Source organism: Aotus nancymaae, unplaced genomic scaffold (assembly GCF_030222135.1).
Source record: "Aotus nancymaae isolate 86718 unplaced genomic scaffold, 86718_ANA_hifiasm-v0.15.2.pri h1tg000041l, whole genome shotgun sequence".
NCBI classification, from domain to species: domain Eukaryota; kingdom Metazoa; phylum Chordata; class Mammalia; order Primates; family Aotidae; genus Aotus; species Aotus nancymaae.
The window spans coordinates 36,846,573-36,869,572 of NW_026988455.1; the positions used below are offsets into that span (position 1 = coordinate 36,846,573).

At 40.9% G+C, this 23,000-nt stretch overlaps 1 protein-coding gene across 1 annotated transcript; it reads left to right on the top strand.

Annotated features, from left to right (window-relative positions):
* Positions 1 to 419: 419 nt before the first annotated feature.
* RFK (riboflavin kinase) lies at positions 420 to 9,181 on the top strand. Its single transcript, XM_012474559.3, has 4 exons — positions 420 to 565; positions 2,078 to 2,229; positions 5,936 to 6,038; positions 7,055 to 9,181. Exons 1-4 carry the CDS (start codon positions 463 to 465, stop codon positions 7,183 to 7,185), a joined length of 489 nt encoding a protein of 162 aa, XP_012329982.1. The 5' UTR covers positions 420 to 462; the 3' UTR covers positions 7,186 to 9,181.
* Positions 9,182 to 23,000: the final 13,819 nt, after the last annotated feature.

Genomic DNA, 23,000 nt, shown 5'->3' on the forward strand with positions numbered 1-23,000 from the left:
GGCTGTGGAAGCGAGAGCACGCCGGCGGCGCGGAGGCGGGCTTTGGGCGTCGGGCCGCCTCCTCCCTACACCCCAGCCACACCGGCATTTACTTCAGTTGGCGCGGAGGCGGGCTTTGGGCGTCGGGCCGCCCCCTCCCTACACCCCGCCCAAACCGGCATTTACTTCAGTTGTCGCCCCTGCTACCTCGCAGAGACGCTTTCAGTTGTCGCCCCTGCTACCTCGCAGAGACGCTTTCAGTTGTCGCCCCTGCTACCTCGCAGAGACGCGACTCCGGAGTTACTGGGCGGCTTTTGTTGGGTCGGCGGCGTCAGGGATCCGCCGCGGCGTGTCGTTGGCGTCGCCCGGCCCCTGGTGCGCCCCGCGGCAGGCAGAGCTCACAGTCCTGCCCCGCGGCTGGTCCGGGATCCAGGCACAGCGTTGACGGCGGCTCCACAGGACGCGCGGACCGGGCCGCAGCCCATGCCCCTAGCGGACTGCATTATGAGGCATCTGCCTTACTTCTGCCGCGGCCAAGTGGTGCATGGCTTCGGCCGCGGCTCCAAGCAGCTGGGCATCCCCACAGGTGAGAGCGGGTCGACAAGAGGTCCCCGGGCCGAGTCACGTGGGGAGCGGGGAAAGACGGCAGCCGGAGACTCGGGGCCGAGTCGTGAGACCTCCGGGCCGCGGCAGAGGGGACACCCTTCTTCCTCCCCGAGTTCCTCTTCTGCGACTGAGGACCGTTGTTCAGGTTGAGGGAGCTGGTCCCTGCCCCTGGCTCCGAGCTCCGCGGGACCGGGGTTGAGGGGTGGTGAGGGCGGGAAGCCGGAGATGAATCGCTGGATCCCCCGTTCACGCCTCCCTGGCCAGCCAAGGTACAGTTGGCCAAGCATGGCGCTGGTCTTGCCCATTAGAGACGTAACGTGGGCCAGATCGGATGAACTCGCAAGCTGGATCTAAGGTGGTTTTGTTTTTAATTTGCAATTTTATAGTGTCCAAATGATGACATAGTTGTATGAGAGTCAGCTAACCTTAGTCCGTCTACATTAATTTCAGTAATTGAGACCTGACTGGAATTCATCCTTAGAAATACATGCCAGGGCTGCGTTTTGACTTATTAAGTCATCCTTGAGCTTGGGGCCTAGGCTGGTGTATTTCAATAATAAGAAACTGGCCGGGCGTGGTGGTTCACGCCTGTAATCCCATCACTTTGGGAGGCCAAGGAGGGTGGATCATCTGAGGTCAGGAGTTTGAGATCAGCCTGGCCAACATGGTAAAACTGCGTCTCTACTAAAAATACAAAAATTAGCCGGGCGCGTGCCTGTATTCCCAGCTACTCAGGAGACTGAAGCAGAAGAATCTCTTGAACCGGGAGATGGAGGCTGCAGTGAGGCGAGATCATGCCACAACACTCCGGCCTGGGTGACCGTCTCAAAAAAAGAAAAACTTTTCAAGTGATTCAGTACCTAGTTAGGAAAGAACAGATTTGAAAAAAATCCATCTATTCTGGTCCTTGTTTTTTTCCTCCTACTCCAAGAATATGGCTTTTTTTGGGAGAGCTTTATATACTTACCTGGTACTTTATTCATAACCTAATCATGTGGATAGGAGAGGGAAATCTGAGCTGGAAAATGGAAGGATGGGATTGATAATTATAGACAAAGTTGTAGGAGTCTTGTGAATGTAATGATTTACATTATTAGCTTTGCATGTGATTTTTACCAATGTTTGGTTTTTGTTATTATTATTATTTTGAGACAGAGTCTGGTTCTGTTACCCGGACTGGAGTACAATGGTGGGATGCGATCATAACTTACTGCAGCCTCCATCTGCTGGGCTCAAGTGACCCTCCTGCCTCAGCCTCTCTGGTAGCTAAGACTGTAGGTGCAGGCCACAATGCCCAGCTAATTTTTTGATTTTTTAGTACAGACAGGATCTCACTATGTTACCCGGGCTGGTCTCAAACCCCTGAGCTTAACATGAGCCTCCTGCCTTGGCCTCCCAAAGTGCTAGAATTACAGGCATGAGCCACTGCACCTGGCTACAGACATTTAATACAAAATTTATAATACTCAAAATATTTACTTCTGTTGTTTAGCTAATTTTCCTGAGCAAGTGGTAGATAACCTTCCAGCTGATATATCCACTGGCATTTATTATGGTTGGGCCAGTGTTGGAAGTGGAGATGTCCATAAGATGGTGGTGAGCATAGGCTGGAACCCATACTACAAGAATACGAAGAAATCCATGGTAAGCATTATATTTGGCTCTGTAACTGAAAATGGTATGATGACTTAGAGTAATGTATTATAGCATTAGGTAAAGAAATAGCTTATCAGTGGTAATCACAACGTGGTTCAAATACTGGAATTTTGGGCAATCTCTGCCTTTTAATTGGAGAGTTTAATTCATTTACATTTAAAGTAATTACTGATAAGGAGGGACTTCTGTTTTACTATTTGTTTTTTATATGCCTTACAACTTTTATGTCCCTCACTTCTTCCGTTACTGCCCTTTGTAGTAGTTTTTTTATTTTTTTTGTAGTGGCATATTTTAATTTCCTTTCTCATTGCTTTCTATGTATTTCTATAGATACTGTCTTTGTGGTTACCATGGGGTTTATATTTAACATCCTGAAATTCTAGAAGTTTAATTCGAGTTTATACCAAGTTAATTTCAATGGCATACAGAACTCACAAATTGCATCCTTTTTTTTTTCTTTTTTAAAAGTTAAGGTCTCACTATGTTGCCCAGACTGGAGTGCAGTGGCTATTCACAGGCCAGGTTGTAGCACACTGTAGTTTCAAACACATAGGCTCAAGTAATCCTCCTCCTTCAACCTCCAGAGAGCTGGGACTACAGGTGCATGCCACTGCCTGCATCCAGCTCAGATTATATCCTTATATATTGTGGTACCCAATAACAAAGATTAATAATTTTTTTATGCATTTGTTTTTAAAATTATGTAGAAAATAGAGTTAAAAACCAGAAAGACTCACTTTACCGAAGATAAAAATGATTTAAAAGCATGTTTCATAAAATTGAGCTTGCCACAATTAGTGCACTTCATTTACCATTTACTTCATACATCAATTAGTTGGTCATCCTCTTAAGATAAAACAGGTTACTACCTGGATGGTGCTTATTGATATAGTCCCTTATTGGTGCTTTTCTCTTTCCTTTTTAAACCACCTGAGGGTATGGTATACTTTTCTGCCCTACTCTTTTTACAGGACCCACACAACTTCATTGTTTTATCTGTTAGATTTGGCTGAACCTTTTGTCAGCTCATATGTGTGGCAAAAGCAAAATACAGTTAATCTAAATTTTGTTCTGCATGGAGTTAATAGAAGTGAAGTGTGTAACTGTTGGAAAACTATGGAGTTAAATGCTGGTATAAGCAATAGTAACGACCCAGAACTGCTTAGCATTTTGCTTAGTATTTCAGTTATTTTTGAGTATTAACGATTTGAAAATTATTGTTTGGAGACAAAGAAAACAACGGAAAGATCACAAAATGCTTTCTGTTGAATGAGGAAGGAAAAGAAGGGGAAAGGACAATATCCCATGACTAATTTTTCTTTAGCTACTCAGATAACAAAAATGTTATAATAGAGCCAGTTAACAAATGCCTTTTGAGTGTTAGGAAAAATTGAATTTGAAATCTAGGCATATCTTACCAGTGGAAAATTGAACTTTTGCTTGCCTTTGCCAGTAACGGACATCTGTAAACTGCTTGTGCAAGTCCTTTGCCCTTAAAAAAAAAGTGTTGTCTTACTGACCATAAATAAGTTCTTCATGACACAACTAGATCCACTTTCTTTGTTGGAAGTGTGTACTGTATTACAAATTTCCACTTTCTTTGTTGGAAGTGTGTACTGTATTACAAATTTCTTTCATCACGTTGCTTTTTTTTTTTTTCTTAAAGTCAATGGTGTGTTGAATGGAGGTTGTTTTTTTTTTCTCCAGATAGGGTCTTGCTCTGTCACCCAGGCTGCAGTACAATGATGCAATCTCAGCTCACTGCAGCCTCAAATTCCTGGGCTGAAGTGATCCTCCCATCACAGCCTCCCGAATAGCTAGGACCACAGGCATGTGCCACCATGCCTGGCTATTTTTAATTTTTTTTTATAGTGATGAGGTTTCAGCATGTTACCCAAACTGGTCTCAAACTTTTGAGCTCAAGCAATCCTCCTTCCTCAGCCTCCCAAAGTGCCAGGATCACAGGCATGAGCTCTGCACCCAGCCTAGAGGTTCTTAATTTTTAATATAATCCAGTTCAAGATTTTTCTTTAATAGCTAGTGCTTTATATAATCTGTTTAAGAAATCTTTGCATACTCCAAAGTCATGAGATACTTGTTTGTGGTTTTTTTCTAAAAGCTTAATTAACTGACATATCTTTAAATTGATTTTTTTAGTATGGTATCTGGTAGAGATTAAAATTAATACTTTTTTCCTTATGGATGTAGGATTGACCTGCTTATTCATTGAAAATACCATCCTTTCACAACAGTGTTGCAGTATTACCTGGGACATAAATCAAGTGACCTTACATGTGTGTGAATCCAAAAATACACTCATACATACTTGGTCTGCTTATCATAGGTCTTGATATCTAGTTGTATAAGCCCTCTAGTTTTGTTCTTAAGATTTTCTTGGATAATTTTGGCTTTTCCATATACATTTTGGAATCACTTGTCAGGTTCTCCTATTTTAAAAAACACTAGGATTTTTGTTGGGGCAGCATTGACTTCGTAGATTAGTTTGGGAAGTTTGCCATTTCTCTCAATAATGTCTTGTAATTGTCAGTGTCATGGTTTGCTTATCTTTTTTTTTTCTTTTTTTTTTGAGACAGAGTCTTGCTCTGTTGCCCAGGCTAGAGTGCTGGAGTGCAATGGCGTGATTTTTGCTCACTGCAACCTCCACCTCCTGGGTTTGATCAATTCTCCTGCTTCAGCCTCCTGAGTAGCTGGGACAATAGGCATGCGCCACCATGCCCCGATAATTTTTGTGTTTTTAGTAGTGATGGGGTTTTACCATGTCGGCCAGGCTGATTTTGAACTCTTGACCTCAAATGATCCGCCCTCCTCGGCCTCCCAAAAGTGCTGGGATTACAGGCGTCAGCTTCTGCTCCCAGCTGGTCTTAAATATCTTAGTTTCTTTTTTATTATTCAAATATTTACTGAAAAGAAAGAATACACATCAAATGTATTGGTTCATAGCCCCAAAGCCATGGGGCACTTTATGTATCTTCTAACTCAAACTGCCCCCTGCCCATTACAGATGAGAAAACTAAGCCCCCCAAAAGCTAGTTATACAGTTAACCAAGTATGGGAACCCAGACTTTTGACTCTAAATCAGTGTTCTTAACCACAATACTGCCGAGATGATTTAGCTGAACTAGATTCTAAGGCACTTTCTACCTCATGCAGCATTTTGCTTTAACATGCCCTATGCCCTTTTGCCACTTTGCTCCCTGATCAGGAAGCTGCATGGCTCTCCTGCCCCATCAGGTCTCAGCTCTGCCAAACTCTGAAGTTTCCATACTTGTTGTGTGTCAGAGATGTGCAGACCTGACTGACCTTACAACTAATTGTTTAGTAGTAACATCTTTTAATACTTTTCTCATTCCCTCTTTGGTGTCCTGTTTTCTCACCTTGATAAGATGCTTACTTCCTTGGATACATGTTAGGTTTTGTTTTTGTTTTTTTTAAGTCTGGCAAATCATGCCAGACGCTGCCACCTCACTCAGTTAGGTTTATAAGACTGGGGCACAAACAGGAGCACTGGGAAAATTTAGGGAAAACTGCACCTAGATTTTAACCTAAATCATTAAAAATTTAAGAAGTCTTGATTGTTTCATTTAAATTAACCCACCATAAACATGAAGATATATTTCAGATTTCAGGTACTCTGTAATCTGATAGCACTCTTTTTAACATTTCCTGATTATAGGAAACACATATCATGCATACCTTCAAAGAGGACTTCTATGGGGAAATCCTCAATGTGGCCATTGTTGGCTACCTCAGACCAGAAAAGAACTTTGATTCTTTAGGTAAGTTCTTATTTTAATCTTCTTAAATATTACTACTGCTACTGCAGGTACCTCTACCGCTACTACCAGTAATAAATGATGGCAGGACAGATAACATTTGAGCATTTAATATATGCCAGGCACCGTTTTAAGTGCTTTACTTGAATTTATCTTCTTTTACCTGTGAGGGATTATTTTGCCTGTTTCTCACATGAGGAAATGGCACAGAGAGATTAACATTTTCAAAGTCGTATAGTAAGTAAGGGAGCCTAGCTTCCAAACTAGCAGGCTGGCTGCTTCTCTCCAGCAGTAAGAAGTAAATGAAGTCTTTCAAAATGTGTGATGATGTTTGAGATATAGTAAATCAGAGAACATTTGAAACAAATGTTATCAGGTATCTATTAGTGTAGTGTGATACTTTTAACTCTGTTGTAAAGTTTCTTTTACAAGTATAAATACCAACCAAAAAGAATAGTGAATGCTTGTTTCCTCCATTTGATATTTGCAGTTTCCTCCATTTGGTATTTTTGCCTATGCCTTTCTTTCAAATTATAAGATTAGGCACATATCTGTTTTTTTGAGACGGAATTTTGATCTTTCTAGCCCAGGCTGGAGTGCAGTGGCGCAATCTCGGCCCACTGCAACCTCCACCTCCCAGGTTCAAGGGATTCTCCTGTCTCAGCCTCCTGAGTAGCTGGGATTACAGGTACCTGCCACCACGCCCAGCTAATTTTTCTATTTTTAGTAGAGATGAGGTTTCACCGTGTTGGTCAGGCTGGTCTCAAACTCCTGACCGCAGGCGATCTGCCCAAAGTGCTGGGATTACAGATGTGAGACACCACACCCGGCCCAGGGACATGTCTTTTGTGTACCATTGACTTAGGCTTGGAAGGAGTGATGGAACAAATATTTACTGGGTATGTACCCTGTGCCAGAGATACTACCAGCCTGTGAGTTTTTAGGAGAGGCTAAACAGGAGTAGTAAAAAATATGTTAACAGTTTTTCATCATTTTTATCTGGTATATTCTTTCTGCAGAGTCACTTATTTCAGCAATTCAAGGTGATATTGAGGAAGCTAAGAAACGACTAGATTTACCAGAACATTTGAAAATCAAAGAAGACAGTTTCTTCCAGGTTTCCAGAAGCAAAACAATAAATGGCCACTGATGAAAAATTGTATTTATTCATTCACTGTTTTCTGTTGTTTCTGTGTTTATTACTCTCCATTCTCATCTTGGTTATGTTTTAAAATTTAAAAAATACATATTGATTAAAACGTACCACTAGAAAGATATTACTTGTATTTAAGTATGGGTAAAAAGGCAAGTCACTAGTTTGGATGAAATATGAAATTTTCATGGTAAAATACCAGCATGTATGTACTTGTATAGTGTATACTTCTAAACAAAGAAAGCTTATAAAAATAAATGTATTAAGGCCAAGTGCAGTTGGTTGCGCCTATAATTCCAGCACTTTGGGAGCCGAGGTGGGAGGATTGCTTGAGTTCAAGACCAGTCTGGGCAACATAGCGAGACCCCATCTATTAAAAAAAAAAAAAAAAAAAGGAAATGCTTTATATAGAAAATTGATAATTTATCATAAACCTACAGGAAAGAAACCCAGACTTTGTATTTTTGCTATTTTGTGCATTAATACATTACAAACATGTAGATGTTTGTGAAATTTTGTTGTAGTCATTTTCTTTGAAGTCACATCATTGTACCATCTTCGTTTTTGTGTAGAGCTACTTCGGTTCTAAGTCCTCTGGACTTCCCCTGCCTTTTGGTTGTTGTTGTTGAAGACAGTAAAATAAGTGTTTTCAAATCTGTATGTCTCCTTTTTGTTGGATAATGCTTCTTCTTTTTAAGGGTAAATATTGTTCTTCAACATTTTTCTTTGGTTCTTCTTAATCTTTAGGTTTTCTCAAGATTTAAGTGAGCCCATACTCATTTACATGTACCAATTTCTTAAAGAACACACGTTTCCCTCACTAGCAAAACTATTTAAGAGCCAATTAAACTGTGAAATAGTTAGAAAATTATTTATTTTTAATATTTAAGGTCTTGAAATTAATTTTGTTCCAAGGCAAATCTAAACTGGTGTAGCTGTATATGTGCAATATAATTTAATACTAGTCTAAAAAGTACTTGTAGCTTGAGGGAAAAGCATAAAGGTTTAGTTAAATAGTCTTCATACTGTGGATTTTTCCTCCAACTAATATGTGGGAAATTAAGATTACAGATTCCTTTGGGCCCTCTCAAACAATACATTGCATCATTCTTCACTGTAGCAACAGATTTGGTGGTGATAGGGGGATAGAGATAGAAACATAGAGGGTAATTTTAAAGTTAATTGATTATGAATCATTTTCCCCTAATCTGCATAAATGAATTAGAACCAATTTTAATAAAATACTTTATTTTGTGTAAAAAGTATTCAGAAGGCCGGGCGCGGTGGCTCAAGCCTGTAATCCCAGCACTTTGGGAGGCCAAGGCGGGTGGATCACGAGGTCAAGAGATCGAGACCATCCTGGTCAACATGGTGAAACCCCGTCTCTACTAACACAAAAAATTAGCTGGGCATGGTGGCGCGTGCCTGTAATCCCAGCTACCCAGGAGGCTGAGGCAGGAGAATTGCCTGAACCCAGGAGGTGGAGGTTGCGGTGAGCCGAGATCGCGCCATTGCACTCCAGCCTGGGTAACGAGCGAAACTCCGTCTCAAAAAAAAAAAAAAAAAAAATTCAGAAAAACATCTAAAGCTGTTGGAGAAGAGGGACTCGTAAATACAGTTGGATTGTGTTTTATTTTTTATTTCTTTATAAATGTCAAAAACACGGTTTTTAATGTTAGAAATCCTGTACTTGATTGGTTATCAGTGGCTTTATGAAGCAAAGTTAACAAACATGGGAAATGTGAAAATGTTTGTGTTTTGTCTGAATAGCTTGCTACTAAATGCTCTCTTTAGGTGTGTGAAAGTTCGTTGATATGTTATTGTCCCTTTACATCTTGTTAAATAACCTTTGCTTCTGAGAATCGGATCGTGTGGTGTTTGAGGGGTTAATTGTGGCTATATTTTTCAAAAACTTTTATAAGAAGTTACAGTAGTACCATTTTGATTAGTCTGAATGTTTTCAGGCCTTGAAATAAATTTTGACTAAGTGATATTTTTTTCCCTGTGTCAGCTTGAATCTTTTATATATTTCTAATTCGTTGGCTGATTGCTACTCTAAGTGTGTTAAGTTGCCTGAAGAGCAAGTTATAGGTGGCAGCTGTAGGGAGAACCTGGCATGCAGCGGTAGTTCTATGACCGAGGGCATTGCCTTCAAGACCCCCTGTGTTTATGCCTGCAGCATTGTGACTGAGATTTATTTGGAGAGCATTCACAGGGCATCACTACTAAAGTCCACTTCCTGAGAATAAGGGTTCCTGTTACATTTTGGAGTTAGAAGAGCCAGAAAAGATAGATAGGTCTGGGTTCCCTTGCATAACTCCTGCTCCAAAACAGAATTCTGTTGTAACCTTCTAGTCTTTTGCCACCAACCCCATAAGCAGCAACATTGAACTCATTTGCCTTTCTCTGTTGCATGCTGATACTCTTTCAACCCTCATCCCCAGAACTCTCATCTTCCTCAACTATGGAGGCTTACAAGTCTGCAGTTAGAGTTTACCATGAAACGTGATTCTGATTGAGAGATGGAAGTGGAAGTCTTGTCTTCACAGATGGAGCCAAGAAACAAACCTATTCTGCCAAAAAAGATGACATCATAAACAGAAGTTAGCAGAAACAAATTGTAGTATAAACTCTGTTACAAAGATGGCAGATCCAGGGTTATCAGATATAGAAATTGAAATGACTGTTTAATATGTATAATGTAATAAAAGGGTAACAAAAATGGTCAAATGGCAAGGTGTATAAAAATTGGGCAGCTGTGTGCTGTGGCATGTGCCTATAATCCTAGCCTTTTGGAAGGCTGAAACAGGAGGATTACTTGAGGCCAGAATTGCTGTGATGAGCACTTGTGACTAGCCACTGCACTCCAGCCTGGGCAACGTAAGATCCTGTCTCTATTAAAATTTAAAATAAAGTAAAAATTGGGCAGATACTTAGGAATTGTCCAAAATAGAATTTATAGTTATAAAGAAAACTTGAAATTAAAAATTCAGTGGATGGGTTAAATACATATTAAACAAAAGAATTAGTGAACTATGAGGCTTAAGTCTGTGACTGTGCTAGTGGCAGTTGGCTTTTAGGTCAGGTGATAACTGGAATTTGAACCCTAGCTTGTCTCTCAGGCAGCTCAGTAAGTCTTTAGACTTATCCTGTGCTTATTTTTCTTGTTCCCATACTTGACTATTGTCAGAATTTCCACTTTGTTTCCCTGATCATTAGAAGGGCCAAGTAGAAGCCAGGATAGTAAACCACAACAATGCTACATCTCCAGGAAAATTGGAGAGGTCATCATCAAAAATCCTGGAAGATTAGCTGGGTGTGGTGGTGTGGGTCTATGGTTCCAGCTACTTGGTAAACTGAGGTGGGAGAATAGCTTGAGCTTAGGAGTTCGAGACTGCAGTATGCTCTAATCATGCCCATGAATAGCTACTGCACTCCAGTTTGGGCAACATAGGGAAACCCTGTCTCAAAGAACAAAATGCTGAAAGTTTGAGGATAGAGGCTCCTATTATATCTGTTTAGCCTATACAGAAGTTTGCTAAATCTTGGAGAATGACTTTTATCAGCTCATCAGGTGATTATTTCAACTGCAGCTATTGTTTAGGATATATAAAAGTATTAGCAAATTTCTAAGGACTGCTGTAAAGAACATATTGAACACAATGCAAAGGAGAAAAATTAGGAATTAAAATGTGTCATAATATAAAGCTATTTTGTAATGAACGATAGTGAATGTGACACAAACATTTGCCAAATGCAGCTAACAAAAGATTTATAGTTTTAAATAATATTAGACAAAGAAGATTGAAGATGAGTCATGATCTAAGCTTTCATCTTAAAAAGCTGGAAAACAGTAAAAGAAACCAGATGTTTCACAAAAATATGTATGTATATACATTTCAGGAACAGGCAAAAGCCATCTATAGCCGGAGTCGACAACCCCAGGCCATGGATCCAGACTGTGGCCATGGATTAGTACATTAGGAACCGGGCCACTTAGCAGGAGATGCACTGTGGGCAAGTGACCATTACCACGTGATATGGTTAGGCTTTGTGTCTCCACCGAAATCTTGTCTTGAATTATCCCCATAATCCCCACATGTCAAGGAAGAAACCAGGTGGAAGTGATTGAATCATGGGTGAAACCGCCAGCCTTGCAGAACTCTGAGTCAATTAAACCTTTTTCCTTTATAAAGTTCCCAGTCTTGGACAGTTCTTTATAGCAGTGTGAGAAAGGACTAATACATCACCTAAGCTCCACCTCCTGTCAGATCAGCAACATTAGATTCCCAGGAGCATGAACCGTATCCTAAACTGTGCATGCTAGGGATCTAGATTGCGCATTCCGTATGATAACCTAATGAAGTGGAACAGTTTCATCCAGAAGCCATCTTTCCCAACCGTTCATGAAAAAACTTGTATGAAACCAGTCCCTGGTGCCAAAAAAGTTGGGGACCAGTGATTTACAGCAGGTTGATTACTGAGGACAGTGTTGACAGGAGGATCATAAGGTGTTGGGAGCTTCTGTTTTACTCTCCTATTTCTAGATCAGGGCAATGGTTGCCTAGTGTGCTCGCTTTGAAAATTTAAGCTTTATCCTTGTGTACAGGCAAATAACAATGTTCTGTATAGGCCAGGAGCTATGGCTCACACCTGTAATCCTAGCACTTTGGGAGGCTGAGGTGGGTGGATCACCTGAAGTCAGGAGTTCAAGACTAGCTTGGCCAACGTGGTGAAACCCCGTCTCTACTAAAAATACAAAAATTAATCGAATGTGGTGGCGAGTGTCTGTGATCCCTGCTACTCAAGAGGCTGAGGCAGGGGAGTTGAACCCAGCTGAGATGGTACCACTTCACTTCAGCCTGGGTGACACAGTGAGACTCCATCTCAAAAAAAAAAGAAAAGAAAAGAAAAATTGTTCTGTATAGCTCAGGAATGACTATCATTTACATGGTCATAGAATTACAGCATTGAATCTTTTTTATTTTATTTTTTTTATTGCATTTTAGGTTTTGGGGTACATGTGAAGAACATGCAAGATTGTTGCATAGGTATACACATGGCAGTGTGATTTGCTGCCTTCCTCCCCATCACCTATATCTGGCATTTCTCCCCATGCTATCTCTCCCCAACTCCCCACCCCACGCTGTCCCTCCCCTATTTCCCCCCAACAGACCCAGTGTGTGATGCTCCCCTCCCTGTGTCCATGTGTTCTCATCGCTCAACACCCACCTATGAGTGAGAACATGTGGTGTTTGATTTTCTGTTCTTGTGTCAGTTTGCTGTGAATGATGGTTTCCAAGTTCATCCATGTCCCTACAAAGGACACGAACTCATCGTTTTTTATGGCTGCATAGTATTCCATGGTGTATATGTACCACATTTTCCCTGTCCAGTCTATCGTTGATGGGCATTTGGGTTGGTTCCAGGTCTTTGCTATTGTAAACCGTGCTGCAATGAACATTCATGTGCATGTGTCCTTGTAGTAGAATGATTTATAATCCTTTGGATATATACCCAGTAATGGGATTGCTGGTTCAAATGGAATTTCTATTTCTAGGTCCTTGAGGAATCAAAAAGTGTCTGTTCATGTCCTTCACCCACTTTTGAATAGGCTTGTTTTTTTCTTGTAAATCTGTTTTAGTTATTTGTAGATTCTGGATATTAGCCCTTTGTCAGATGGGTAGATTGCAAAAATTTTTTCCCATTCTGTTGGTTGCCAGTTCATTTTAATGATTGTTTCTTTTGCTGTGCAGAAGCTCTGGAGTTTAATTAGATCCCATTTGTCTATTTTGGCTTTTGTTGCCAATGCTTTCAGTGTTTTAGTCATGAAGTCCTTGCCTATGCCTATGTCCTGTATGGTTTTGCCTAGGTTTTCTTCTAGGGTTTTTATGGTGTTAGGTCTTACGTTTAAGTCTTTAATCCATCTGGAGTTAATTTTAGTATAAGGTGTCAGGAAGGGGTCCAGTTTCTGCTTTCTGCACATGACTAGCCAGTTTTCCCAACACCATTTATTAAACAGGGAATCCTTTCCCCATTGCTTGTTTTTGTCCAGTTTGTCAAAGATCAGATGGCTGTAGATGTGTAACATTGCCTCTGAGGCCTCTGTTCTGTTCCATTAGTCTATATCTCTGTTTTGGTACCAGTACCATCTGTTTTGATTACTGTAGCCTTGTAGTATAGTTTGAAGTCAGGTAGCGTGATGCCTCCAGCTTTGTTCTTTTTGCTTAGAATTAACTTGGCTATGGGGGCTCTCTTTTGGTTCCATATGAAGTTTAAGGTGTTTTTTTCCAGTTCTGTGAAGAGGGTCATAGGTAGCTTGATGGGGATAGCATTGAATCTATAAATTACTTTGGGCAGTATGGCCATTTTCACAATACTAATTCTTCCTAACCATGAGCATGGAATGTTTCTCCATCTGTGTCCTCTCTTATTTCCTCGAGCAGTGGTTTGTAGTTCTCCTTGAAGAGGTCTTTTACATCCTTTGTTAGTTGTATTCCTAGGTATTTTCTTCTCTTTCTAGCAATTGTGAATGGCAGTTCGTTCTTGATTTGGCTGTCTTTAAGTCTGTTATTGGTGTATAGGAATGCTTGTGATTTCTGCACATTGATTTTGTATCCTGAGACTTTGTTGAAGTTGCTTATCAGTTTAAGGAGATTTTGGGCTGAGACGATGGAGTCTTCTAAATATACAATTGTGTCATCTACAAATAGAGATAATTTGACTTCCTCCTTTCCTAATTGAATACCCTTTATTTCTTTTTCTTGCCTGATTGCTCTTGCTAGAACTTCCAATACTATATTGAATAGGAGTGGTGAGACAGGGCATCCTTTTCTAGTGCCAGATTTCAAAGGGAATGCTTCAAGTTTTTGCTCATTCAGTATGATATTGCCTGTGGGTTTGTTTTAAATAGCTTTTATTATTTTGAGATATGTTCCATTGATGCCTAGTTTATTGAGAGTTTTTAGAATAAAGTGCTGTTGAATTTTGTCAAAGGCCTTCTCTGCATCTATTGAGATAATCATGTGGTTTTTGTCTTTGGTTCTGTTTATGTGGTGAATTATGTTTATAGACTTGGGTATGTTGAACCAGACTTGCAGCCCCAAGATGAAGCCTACTTGATCGTGAGTGATAAGCTTTTTGATGTGCTGTTGCAATCAGTTTGCCAGTATTTTATTGAAGATTTTTGCATCTATGTTCATCATGGATATTGGCCTGAAGTTTTCTTTTCTTGTTGAGTCTCTGCCAGGTTTTGGTATCAGGATGATGTTGGTCTCATAAAATGATTTGGGAAGGATTCCTTCTTTTTGTATTGTTTAGAATAGTTTCAGAAGGAGTGGTACCAGCTCCTTTTTGTACATCTGGTAGAATTCAGCTGTGAATCTATCTGGACCTGGGCTTTTTTTAGTTGATAGTATATTAATTGCTTCTTCAACTTCAGCCCTTGTTATTGGTCTATTCAGGGTTTCAGCTTCTTCCTGGTTTAGGCTTGGGAGGATGCAAGTGTCCAGAAATTTATCCATTTCTTCCAGGTTTACTGGTAAAAGTTGTTTGTAGTAATCTCTGATTGTAGTTTGTATTTCTGTGGAATCAGTGGTGATATCCCCTTTATCATTTTTTATTGCATCTATTTGATTCTTCTCTTTTCTTTTTTATTAATCTGGCTAGTGGTCTGTCTATTTTGTTGATCTTTTCAAAAAACCAGCTCTTGGATTTATTAAATTTTTGAAGGGTGTTTTGTGTGTCTATCTCCTTCAGTTCTGCTCTGATCTTAGTTATTTCTTGTCTTCTGCTAGCTTTTGCGGTTTTTTGTTCTTGCTCCTCTAGCTCTTTCAATTTTGATGATAGGGTGTTGACTTTAGATCTTTTCTCGCTTCTCATGTGGGCATTTATTGCTATGTATTTTCCTCTAGACACTGCTTTAAATGTGTCCCAGATATTCTGGTACATTGTGTCTTTGTTCTCGTTGGTTTCGAAGAACATCTTTATTTCTGCCTTCATTTCATTGTTTATCCAGTCAACATTCAAGAGCCAGTTGTTCAGTTTCCATGAACTTTTGTGGTTCTGAGTTAGTTTCTTAATCCTGAGTTCTAATTTGATTGCACTGTGGTCTGAGAGACTGTTTTTTATGATTTCCGTTCTTTTATATTTGCTGAGGAGTGATTTACTTCCAATTAGGTGGTCAATTTTAGAGTAGGTGTGATGTGGTGCTGAGAGGAATGTATATTCTGTGGATTTGGGGTGGACAGTTCTGTAGATGTCTATTAGGTTTGCTTGGTCCAGATCTGAGTTCAAGTCCTGGATATCCTTGTTAATTTTCTTTCTCATTGATCTGTCTAATATTGACAGTGGAATATTAAAGTCTTCCACTATTATTGTGTGGGAGTCTAACTCTCTTTGTAGGTCATTAAGAACTTGCTTTATGTACCTGGGTGCTCCTGTATTGGGTGTGTATATATTTAGGATTGTTAGATCTTCTTGTTGCATTAATCCTTTTACCATTATGTAATTCCCTTCTTTGTCTCTTTTGATCTTTGTTGGTTTAAAGTCTATTTTATCAGAGACTAGGATTGCAACTCCTGCTTTTTGTTTTTTTGTTTGCTCTCCATTTGCTTGGCAAATATTCCTCCATCCCTTTATTTTGAACCTATGTGTATCCTTGCACATGAGATGGGTTTCCTGGATATAGCACACTGATGGGTTTTGACTTTATCCAATTTGCCAGTCTGTGTCTTTTGATTGGGGCATTTAGCCCATTTACATTGAAGGTTAATATTGTTATGTGTGAATTTGATCCCACCATATTGATGCTAGCTGGTTGTTTTGCCCATTTGTTGATGCAGTTTCTTCATTGTATTGATGCTCTTTACCATTTGATACATTTTTGGAGTGGCTGGTACTGGTTGTTGCTTTCTATGTTTAGTGCTTCTTTCAGGAGATCTTGTAAGGCAGGCCTGGTGGTGATGAAATCTGAGCAATTGCTTGTTTATAAAGGATTTTATTTCTCCTTTGCTTATGAAGCTTAGTTTGGCTGGATATGAAATTCTAGGTTCAAAGTTCTTTTCTTTAATGATGTTGAATATTGCCCCCACTCTCTTCTGGCGTGTAGGGTTTCTGCCGAGAGATTCACCATGAGTCTGATGGGATTGCATTTGTGGGTAACTCGACCTTTCTCTCTGGCTGCCCTTAACATTTTTTCCTTCATTTCAACCCTGGCGAATCTGACGATTTTGTGCCTTGGGGTTGCTCTTCTTGAGGAATATCTTTGTGGTGTTCTCTGTATTTCCTGGACTTGAATATTGGCCTGGCTTGCTAGGTTGGAGAATATCTCCTGGATAATATCCTAAAGAGTGTTTTCCAGCTTGGATTCATTCTCTCTGTCACATTCAGTTATACCTATCAAACGTAGATTAGGTCTTTTCACATAATCCCATATTTCTTGTCAGCCTTGTTAATTTCTTTTCACTCTTTTTTCTCTATTCCTGCCTTTTAATTTTATTTCATTGAGTTGATTTCAATCTCTGATATCTTTTCTTCTGCTTGGTCGATTTGGCTATTGAAACTTGTTTATGCTTCGTGAAGTTTTTGTGTTGTGTTTTTCAGCTCTATCAATTCATTTATATTCCTCTCTAAGCTGTTTATTCTCATTAGCAGTCTGTCAAACCTTTTTTCAAGGTTCTTAGTTTCTTTGCATTGGGTTAGAACATGTTCTTTTAGCTCAGAGAAGTTTGTTATTACCCACTTTCTGAAGCCTATTTCTGTCAATTCATCAGACTCATTCTCTATCCAGCCTTGTTTGCTTGCTGGTGAGGAGTTGTGATCCCTTGAGGGAGGAGAGGCATTCTGGTTTTGGGTGTTTTCACCCTTTCTGTTCTGGTTTCTTCCCAGCTTTGTGGATTTATCTACCTGTGGTCTTTGTAGTTGGTGACTTCAGATGGGCTCTCTGAGTGGACGTCTTTTTGTTGATGATGAAGTTATTTCTTTCTGTTTTTTAGTTTTTCCTTCTAACAGTCAGGCCCCTCTGCTGTAGGACTGCTGGAGGTCCACTCCAGACTCTGCTTGCCTGGGGATCACCTGCAGTGGCTGCAGAACAGTAAGGGTTGCTGCCAGTTTCTTCTGTTATCTTTGTCCCTGAAGGATACCTACCAGATGTCAGCCTGAGGTGTCCTTTATGAGGTATCTCTTTGGATATACAGGAGTCAGGGAGCTGTTTGAGGGGACAGTCTGTGCCTTACAGGAGCTCAAGTGCTGAGGTGTGAGCTCTGTTGTTCTGTTCAGAGCTGCTGGGCAGGTACGTTTAGGTCTGCTGCAGTGGAACTCATAACTGCCTTTTTTTCCCAGGTGCTCTGCCCTGGGAAGGTGGGGCTTTATATTTCAGTTCCTAATGTGCTGCAGCCTTTCTTCAGAGATGCCCTGCCCAGCGAGGAGGTAGCCTAGTCAGAGTCTGCCAGCAGAGGAGTTGCTGAGCTGCCATGGCCTCTGCCCAGCTGCTGTGTGAAATTCCTTGTGGTTTTGTTTATAGAGGTATAGTTAGAACTGCCTTGGTAATGGTGGCCTGCCTCAGTAATGGCGGACTGTCTCTGTAATGGCAGACTGCCTTGGTAATGGTGGACTGCCTCAGTAATGGTGGACGGCTTCAGTAATGGCAGATGCCCTTCCCCCCACAGAGCTGGACCATCCCGGGTCCAGCTGTGCTTGCTGTGAAACTCTCAATCCAGAGCGTTTCAGATTGCTGGTCTTTGTGGGGGTGGGACCCGCTGAGCCAGACCACCTGGCTCCCTGTTTCAGCCCCCTTTTTTTCAGTTGAATGGGCAACTCTGTCTCCCAGGTGTTCTGGGCACCAGTTGAAATGGCCACCCTGATTTGTGTGAGTTTTTGTGTGGAGACCCTCTGCACTGGCTGAAACAGCCATGCTAGAGACTTGTGGTGCTTTTCTGCCTGGGAATCTCCTGGTCTGTGGGCAGTAAAAATTCATTTGTAGATGCAGTGATCACTCACCCTCTGCTTTCTCGCTGGGAACTGCATTCCAGAGCTGTTCCTATTTGGCCATCTTGGATCCAACCTTGGTTTTAAATTTTTTTAGAGATGGGGTCTTATTCTGTTGCCCATGCTGGTGTGCAGTGGCATGATCATAGCTCACTGCAGCCTAGAACTCCTGGGCTCAAGAGATCCTCCTGCACTAGCCTCCCAGTAGCTAGGACTACATGCACCGTGCCACTGTGCTCAGCTTTTTTTTTTTTTTAAGAGTCAGGGTTTTGCTCTGTTACCCAGGCTGGAGTGCAGTGACATGATCATAGCTCACTGCAGTCTTGAACTCTGGGCATCAAGTGATCCTCCTTCCTCAATCTCCCAAAGAGCTGAGATCACAGGCTTGGGTCATTGCACCTGAGAGGCAGCGCTCTTGTTTTATTTATTTATTTATTTATTTATTTATTTATTCTCTCCCATGGACTCAGGTCACACTAATTGTTTTATGTGTGGGTTCCTTCCATTACTAAGAAGTACTAGGTAATTTCTGCTTGGTTTGATGAGTACACTTGCTTCCTTCTCCCTCAAGGTTCCCATTCTCTATTTTCACGTCAACAACATACCATCATAGGCAGCATCTCAAGCACTTTTCTGGAAGCAGTCCATATCGCTCCTAGGAGTCACTACCTCTAGGGCACAGAAAGGATTCTCAGGTGTGGGTTCTGCTTGGCTTTGCATAAACACATACCAGCTACTAACTACAAGTCAGTCATGGGAATTTCAGGCTCATTTCAGAGTCCCTTTAGGTCTTTCCAAGCCTTCAAAATATTTTCTAGGGTTGCCCAGGGAATTGTTTTGCTTACAGATTTGAGGATATTTCAAATTAATGGCTCCCCATCTAGTACAGAATTTCTGTCAAATGAAGTTTTTGTTCTATTTTCCATTTTATCTCCTGAAATCAACAAAACCTAATACTAATAAGATTCTGAGATTCTCAGCATATTTCAAAACCAGACTTTTCCCCTGGCCCTTCATCTGACCAGCTGACTTACTCTGTTCTCTACTATTTTCTGTGGATTTAGTTTGAGTATTTTTTTGAAATTTTATAAGATGGGCGGCAATGTTAGCTTGGATTCTTTACTCTTTTGGAAAGTTTATTTTCTTCCTTTTTAGACAGTCTTGCTTTGTTACTGCAACAGCTTAATGACATTGAAGATGTCTCGTTCTTTGTAACATTTTATAAGTTAAACAAAGATAACTAGATGCACATTGAACATTCAAAAGAAAAAAAAAAGGAAAAATAAAAATAAAAATGAGGCCAGCATGGTGGTTCATGCCTATAGTCCCAGCATTTTGGGAGGCAGAGGTGGGAGGATTACTTGATCCTAGAGTTCAAGGACAGCCTGGGCAGCATAATGAAACCCTGTCTCTACAAAAAATATAAAAATTAGCTGGGCATGGCAGTTGGCAGTGTGTGCCTGTGGTCCCAGCTACTTAGGAGGCTGAAGTGGGAGGATAACTTGAGTCCAGGAGGTGGAGGCTGCAATGAGCCATAATCACGTCATTGCACTCCAGACTGGGTGACAGAATGAGACCCTGACTCCAAAAAAAAAAAAAAAAAAAAAGAAAAGAAAAAAGTTCCCAGGTTTCACCATAGAGAGTCAAGATGTGAGTGAGTCTATTTTCTCCATTTTGTCTACTGAACAGTGATAAACTTCAGCAGTTGTAGCAGCAAGAACTTCAACATGCTTTTCTTTATATCACTTCATTCATCACAATACATCTGAACCATCTAGCCAGATGTCATTGTTACCACACTTCAGAAGAAGAAACTGAAAGTCAAAGATAAACTGACACCAACTCAAATTGTGTAACCAGTATACCTCAGAGCTAGGCATTGAACCTTAGTCTTCTGCCTACATCCAGAGGGACATTATCTTAGTAGAATCAGGCTTAGCTGCCATGCCCTGGAGTTGTGAATATCTGAGACTTGGGTCCCTGTGAGCTGTGGGTGCTGGAGGGTAAGTGAGGATGATCTGCAGACCCACCAGGACAGCTTCTGCAGGACATGGCAGTTCATCCTTTGCTTGGCTCTTTCCCTTGCTGGCTGGATTGTTTCAGGCACCAGGATAAAGTTAGCAAAGTCAGAGATCAACCTTTTAGCAGAGGCAGCAAAAAGGCAGAAACTTCATAGACACATAAGCCTTAATCAACCTGATACACTGTGAACAGGAACAGAGTCTCTGAGCCTGGAGGAACTGGGATGTAACAAGGATCCAGAATGAATGGACCAGAATGGTCAACTAATGTCAGGAGAGAGTAAGCTTAAATCTAAGCCCCTGGCAAGCCCCTGGCTAACCTGTTGTTATTCCTTTGACTCATAGCTATCTTTTGTTCCCTGTAGTTTTACCACATATGGACTCTCCATAGTAAGCTCATGTTCCCTAGTAATCCCCAAACTCTGATTGCTTATCCAGATGATGCAAAAATGGAGGCCTTTATTTCTTCATACTTGTAGAAAAGGCTGCTAAAGGTAAAATCTTTGTAATAGATGCAAACTAGTACACATTCCAAGTCCTAGAAAATCCAGGTCATGCTAAAAGATTGTGAAACCCTTTCTGCCCATAACTAATTTCAATTTATAAAGGAGTGGAGTTGAAGAGGGGAGGGAGGGAGAATTTCTTTGGAGATATCAGTGTGCTCCGCCTATATCCCCTTAAGGTATCAATCAGAGAGCTTGACTTGTGTCCTCCTTGCTTGGGAAGTGGGACATAAGAATTGTATGGGAAGTTGAATTAACTTGCTTGGCAGGTGGTTGGATTAACCTTAGAGAACAGAGCAGGAAGAGAGAAGGCAGCACCTTCACTCTCAATGTAGGGGATTGAGGGTGGACAAAGATGCAGGCTTCCCATGGACCAGATCTGTAGATATGACTGGAGTCATATTTGCATAAGATTCCATTCAAGATGGCAGCCTGCAGAGGTAAAGTGACCCAGAAGAGGGGCGTATAAAAGATTTCCAGAAGCCCAGGATCTGAAATGCTTCTTGGAAGCAGTCTGCTAAAGGAGGCATCGGGCATACTACAGATATTGCAATTGAATTGCCCCAGACAGGAAAGATCAGAAAGAGAATATGTTTTCATCACAGCAAGCTCGGGGTCAGCCAGGTAGGGTTGGGCTCTTTTCCCTAATCTGGGATTTTTCAAACTATATATTGTGAAATCAAATTAGTGAATTTTGGTCGTCTTTTAAAAAATAATAGTAAACGAGAATGTGCTGGAAATCGATTGGTTGGATAAATATTGTTTCCTGAAACTTTTGCTTCAGTTTTATAAATAGGTGTTGGTGTAAATTTTATTTTTTACTGTGTATGTGGTCCAAAAAAAAGTTGAAAGTTCCTGTTTTAATTTGTTCTCCCTGTGCTTGGTTTTGGAGGGATTAGGCAGCTGCAATATGGGAGATCAAGATCAAGGCCTCTGGAGTCAGGCAAGTTATTTTACCTCTCTGTGGTTTAGCATCTTATCCATAAAACATGGATAACAATAGTGCCTACCTCAGAGGCTGTTAGGACGATTAAAAGGATTAAACTATTTGATCCATGCAAAGTGCTTCTAATGGTACCTAAAAAATAGTATGTGCTTCACAAATGCCAATTGTTTTTGTGGTGCTGGAGATTTTTTCTCCTGGTCAAAGACAACAATGTGATTGTAAAGACATAGTAAATTCTTCCCTAAATTATGTGCACAGTCCAGTTTTGTTCAGTTCAAGACAGTGATTTCTATGAGCAAATATATACTCCTCAAATATTTATGGAGTAACTATTGTGTGCTGGCATTCTGCTATGTGCTAGGGGTACAGAGTGGAGTAAGATACTATTCTTGACCTTGAAGAACATAGTCTCCCAAAGAAATTCCAATTTACTTGACTTTATCTCCATCACCCCCAGGTGGTGCCTGGCATATTGTAGGTCCCTAGAGAATATATGTTTGTTTGTTTAAGAGACAAGGTCCTGCTCTGTCACCCAGCCTGGAGTTCAGTGGCAGGATCATAGCTCACTGCAGGCTCAAACTCCTGAACTCAAGCAAGCCTTCTACCTCAGCCTCCCAAGTAGCTAGAACTACATGTGTACACCACCATGCTCAGCTAGTTTTTACTTTTTTTTTTTTTTTTCCGTAAAGATAGGGGTCTCCCTATGTTACTCAGCTGTTTTGAACTCCTGGACTCAGGCGATCCTCCCACCTCAGCCTCCCAAAGTGCTGGGATTATGGGTGTGAGCCACCACACTTGGCCTCTAGAACATATATGTTGAGTGCATTTTGTTGGAAAGAATCATCAGCTCTCTTTACCTCAGCCAGATGAAGTAAATAAGGGAACCTCTTGTCATGTCATCTTTTCTAGTATATTTGAGATGTGGAGGAAAGAACAGCAGCATAGAAAACTTTCTGTAAATGCCAAAGGTTTCCAAAAGTCTACATCTGAAGAAAGATGAATTTGTTATTGTAGACATCCTCTGATATCTCCTTTCTACTATTTATTGAAAGAAGTTTCTAGGGAAGGAAAAAGAAAGGAAACAGATGGCTCCAAATGACAGAGCAGAACCTTACAGATTTCTTCTCTCTTTGCTGCATGGAGCAGCTGAGAAGCCAGCAGGAAAGAAAAGCAGGGATGTGGTGTGTCCTCTGAATCATTCATGTGGCCACCTCCCTCCGCTCCAGCATTCCCAGTCCCTCAGCTATGTAAACAGAGCTCAGACATACAGCCCAGGGAGGTCAGGCCGGGTGAGTGTGGCCAACACTTCCTCCCACACCCTGCTCTTCAAAGAGTCACAGGCTTCCGAGCAGGTTG

Bases quoted from the DNA above. Each gene is read 5' to 3' on its own strand.
- RFK (XM_012474559.3), top strand. From the start codon at position 463: ATGCCCCTAGCGGACTGCATTATGAGGCATCTGCCTTACTTCTGCCGC. The intron at 566-2,077 runs GTGAGAGCGGGT...TCTGTTGTTTAG, and splicing joins GCAGCTGGGCATCCCCACAG to CTAATTTTCCTGAGCAAGTG. The intron at 6,039-7,054 runs GTAAGTTCTTAT...TTCTTTCTGCAG, and splicing joins AAAGAACTTTGATTCTTTAG to AGTCACTTATTTCAGCAATT.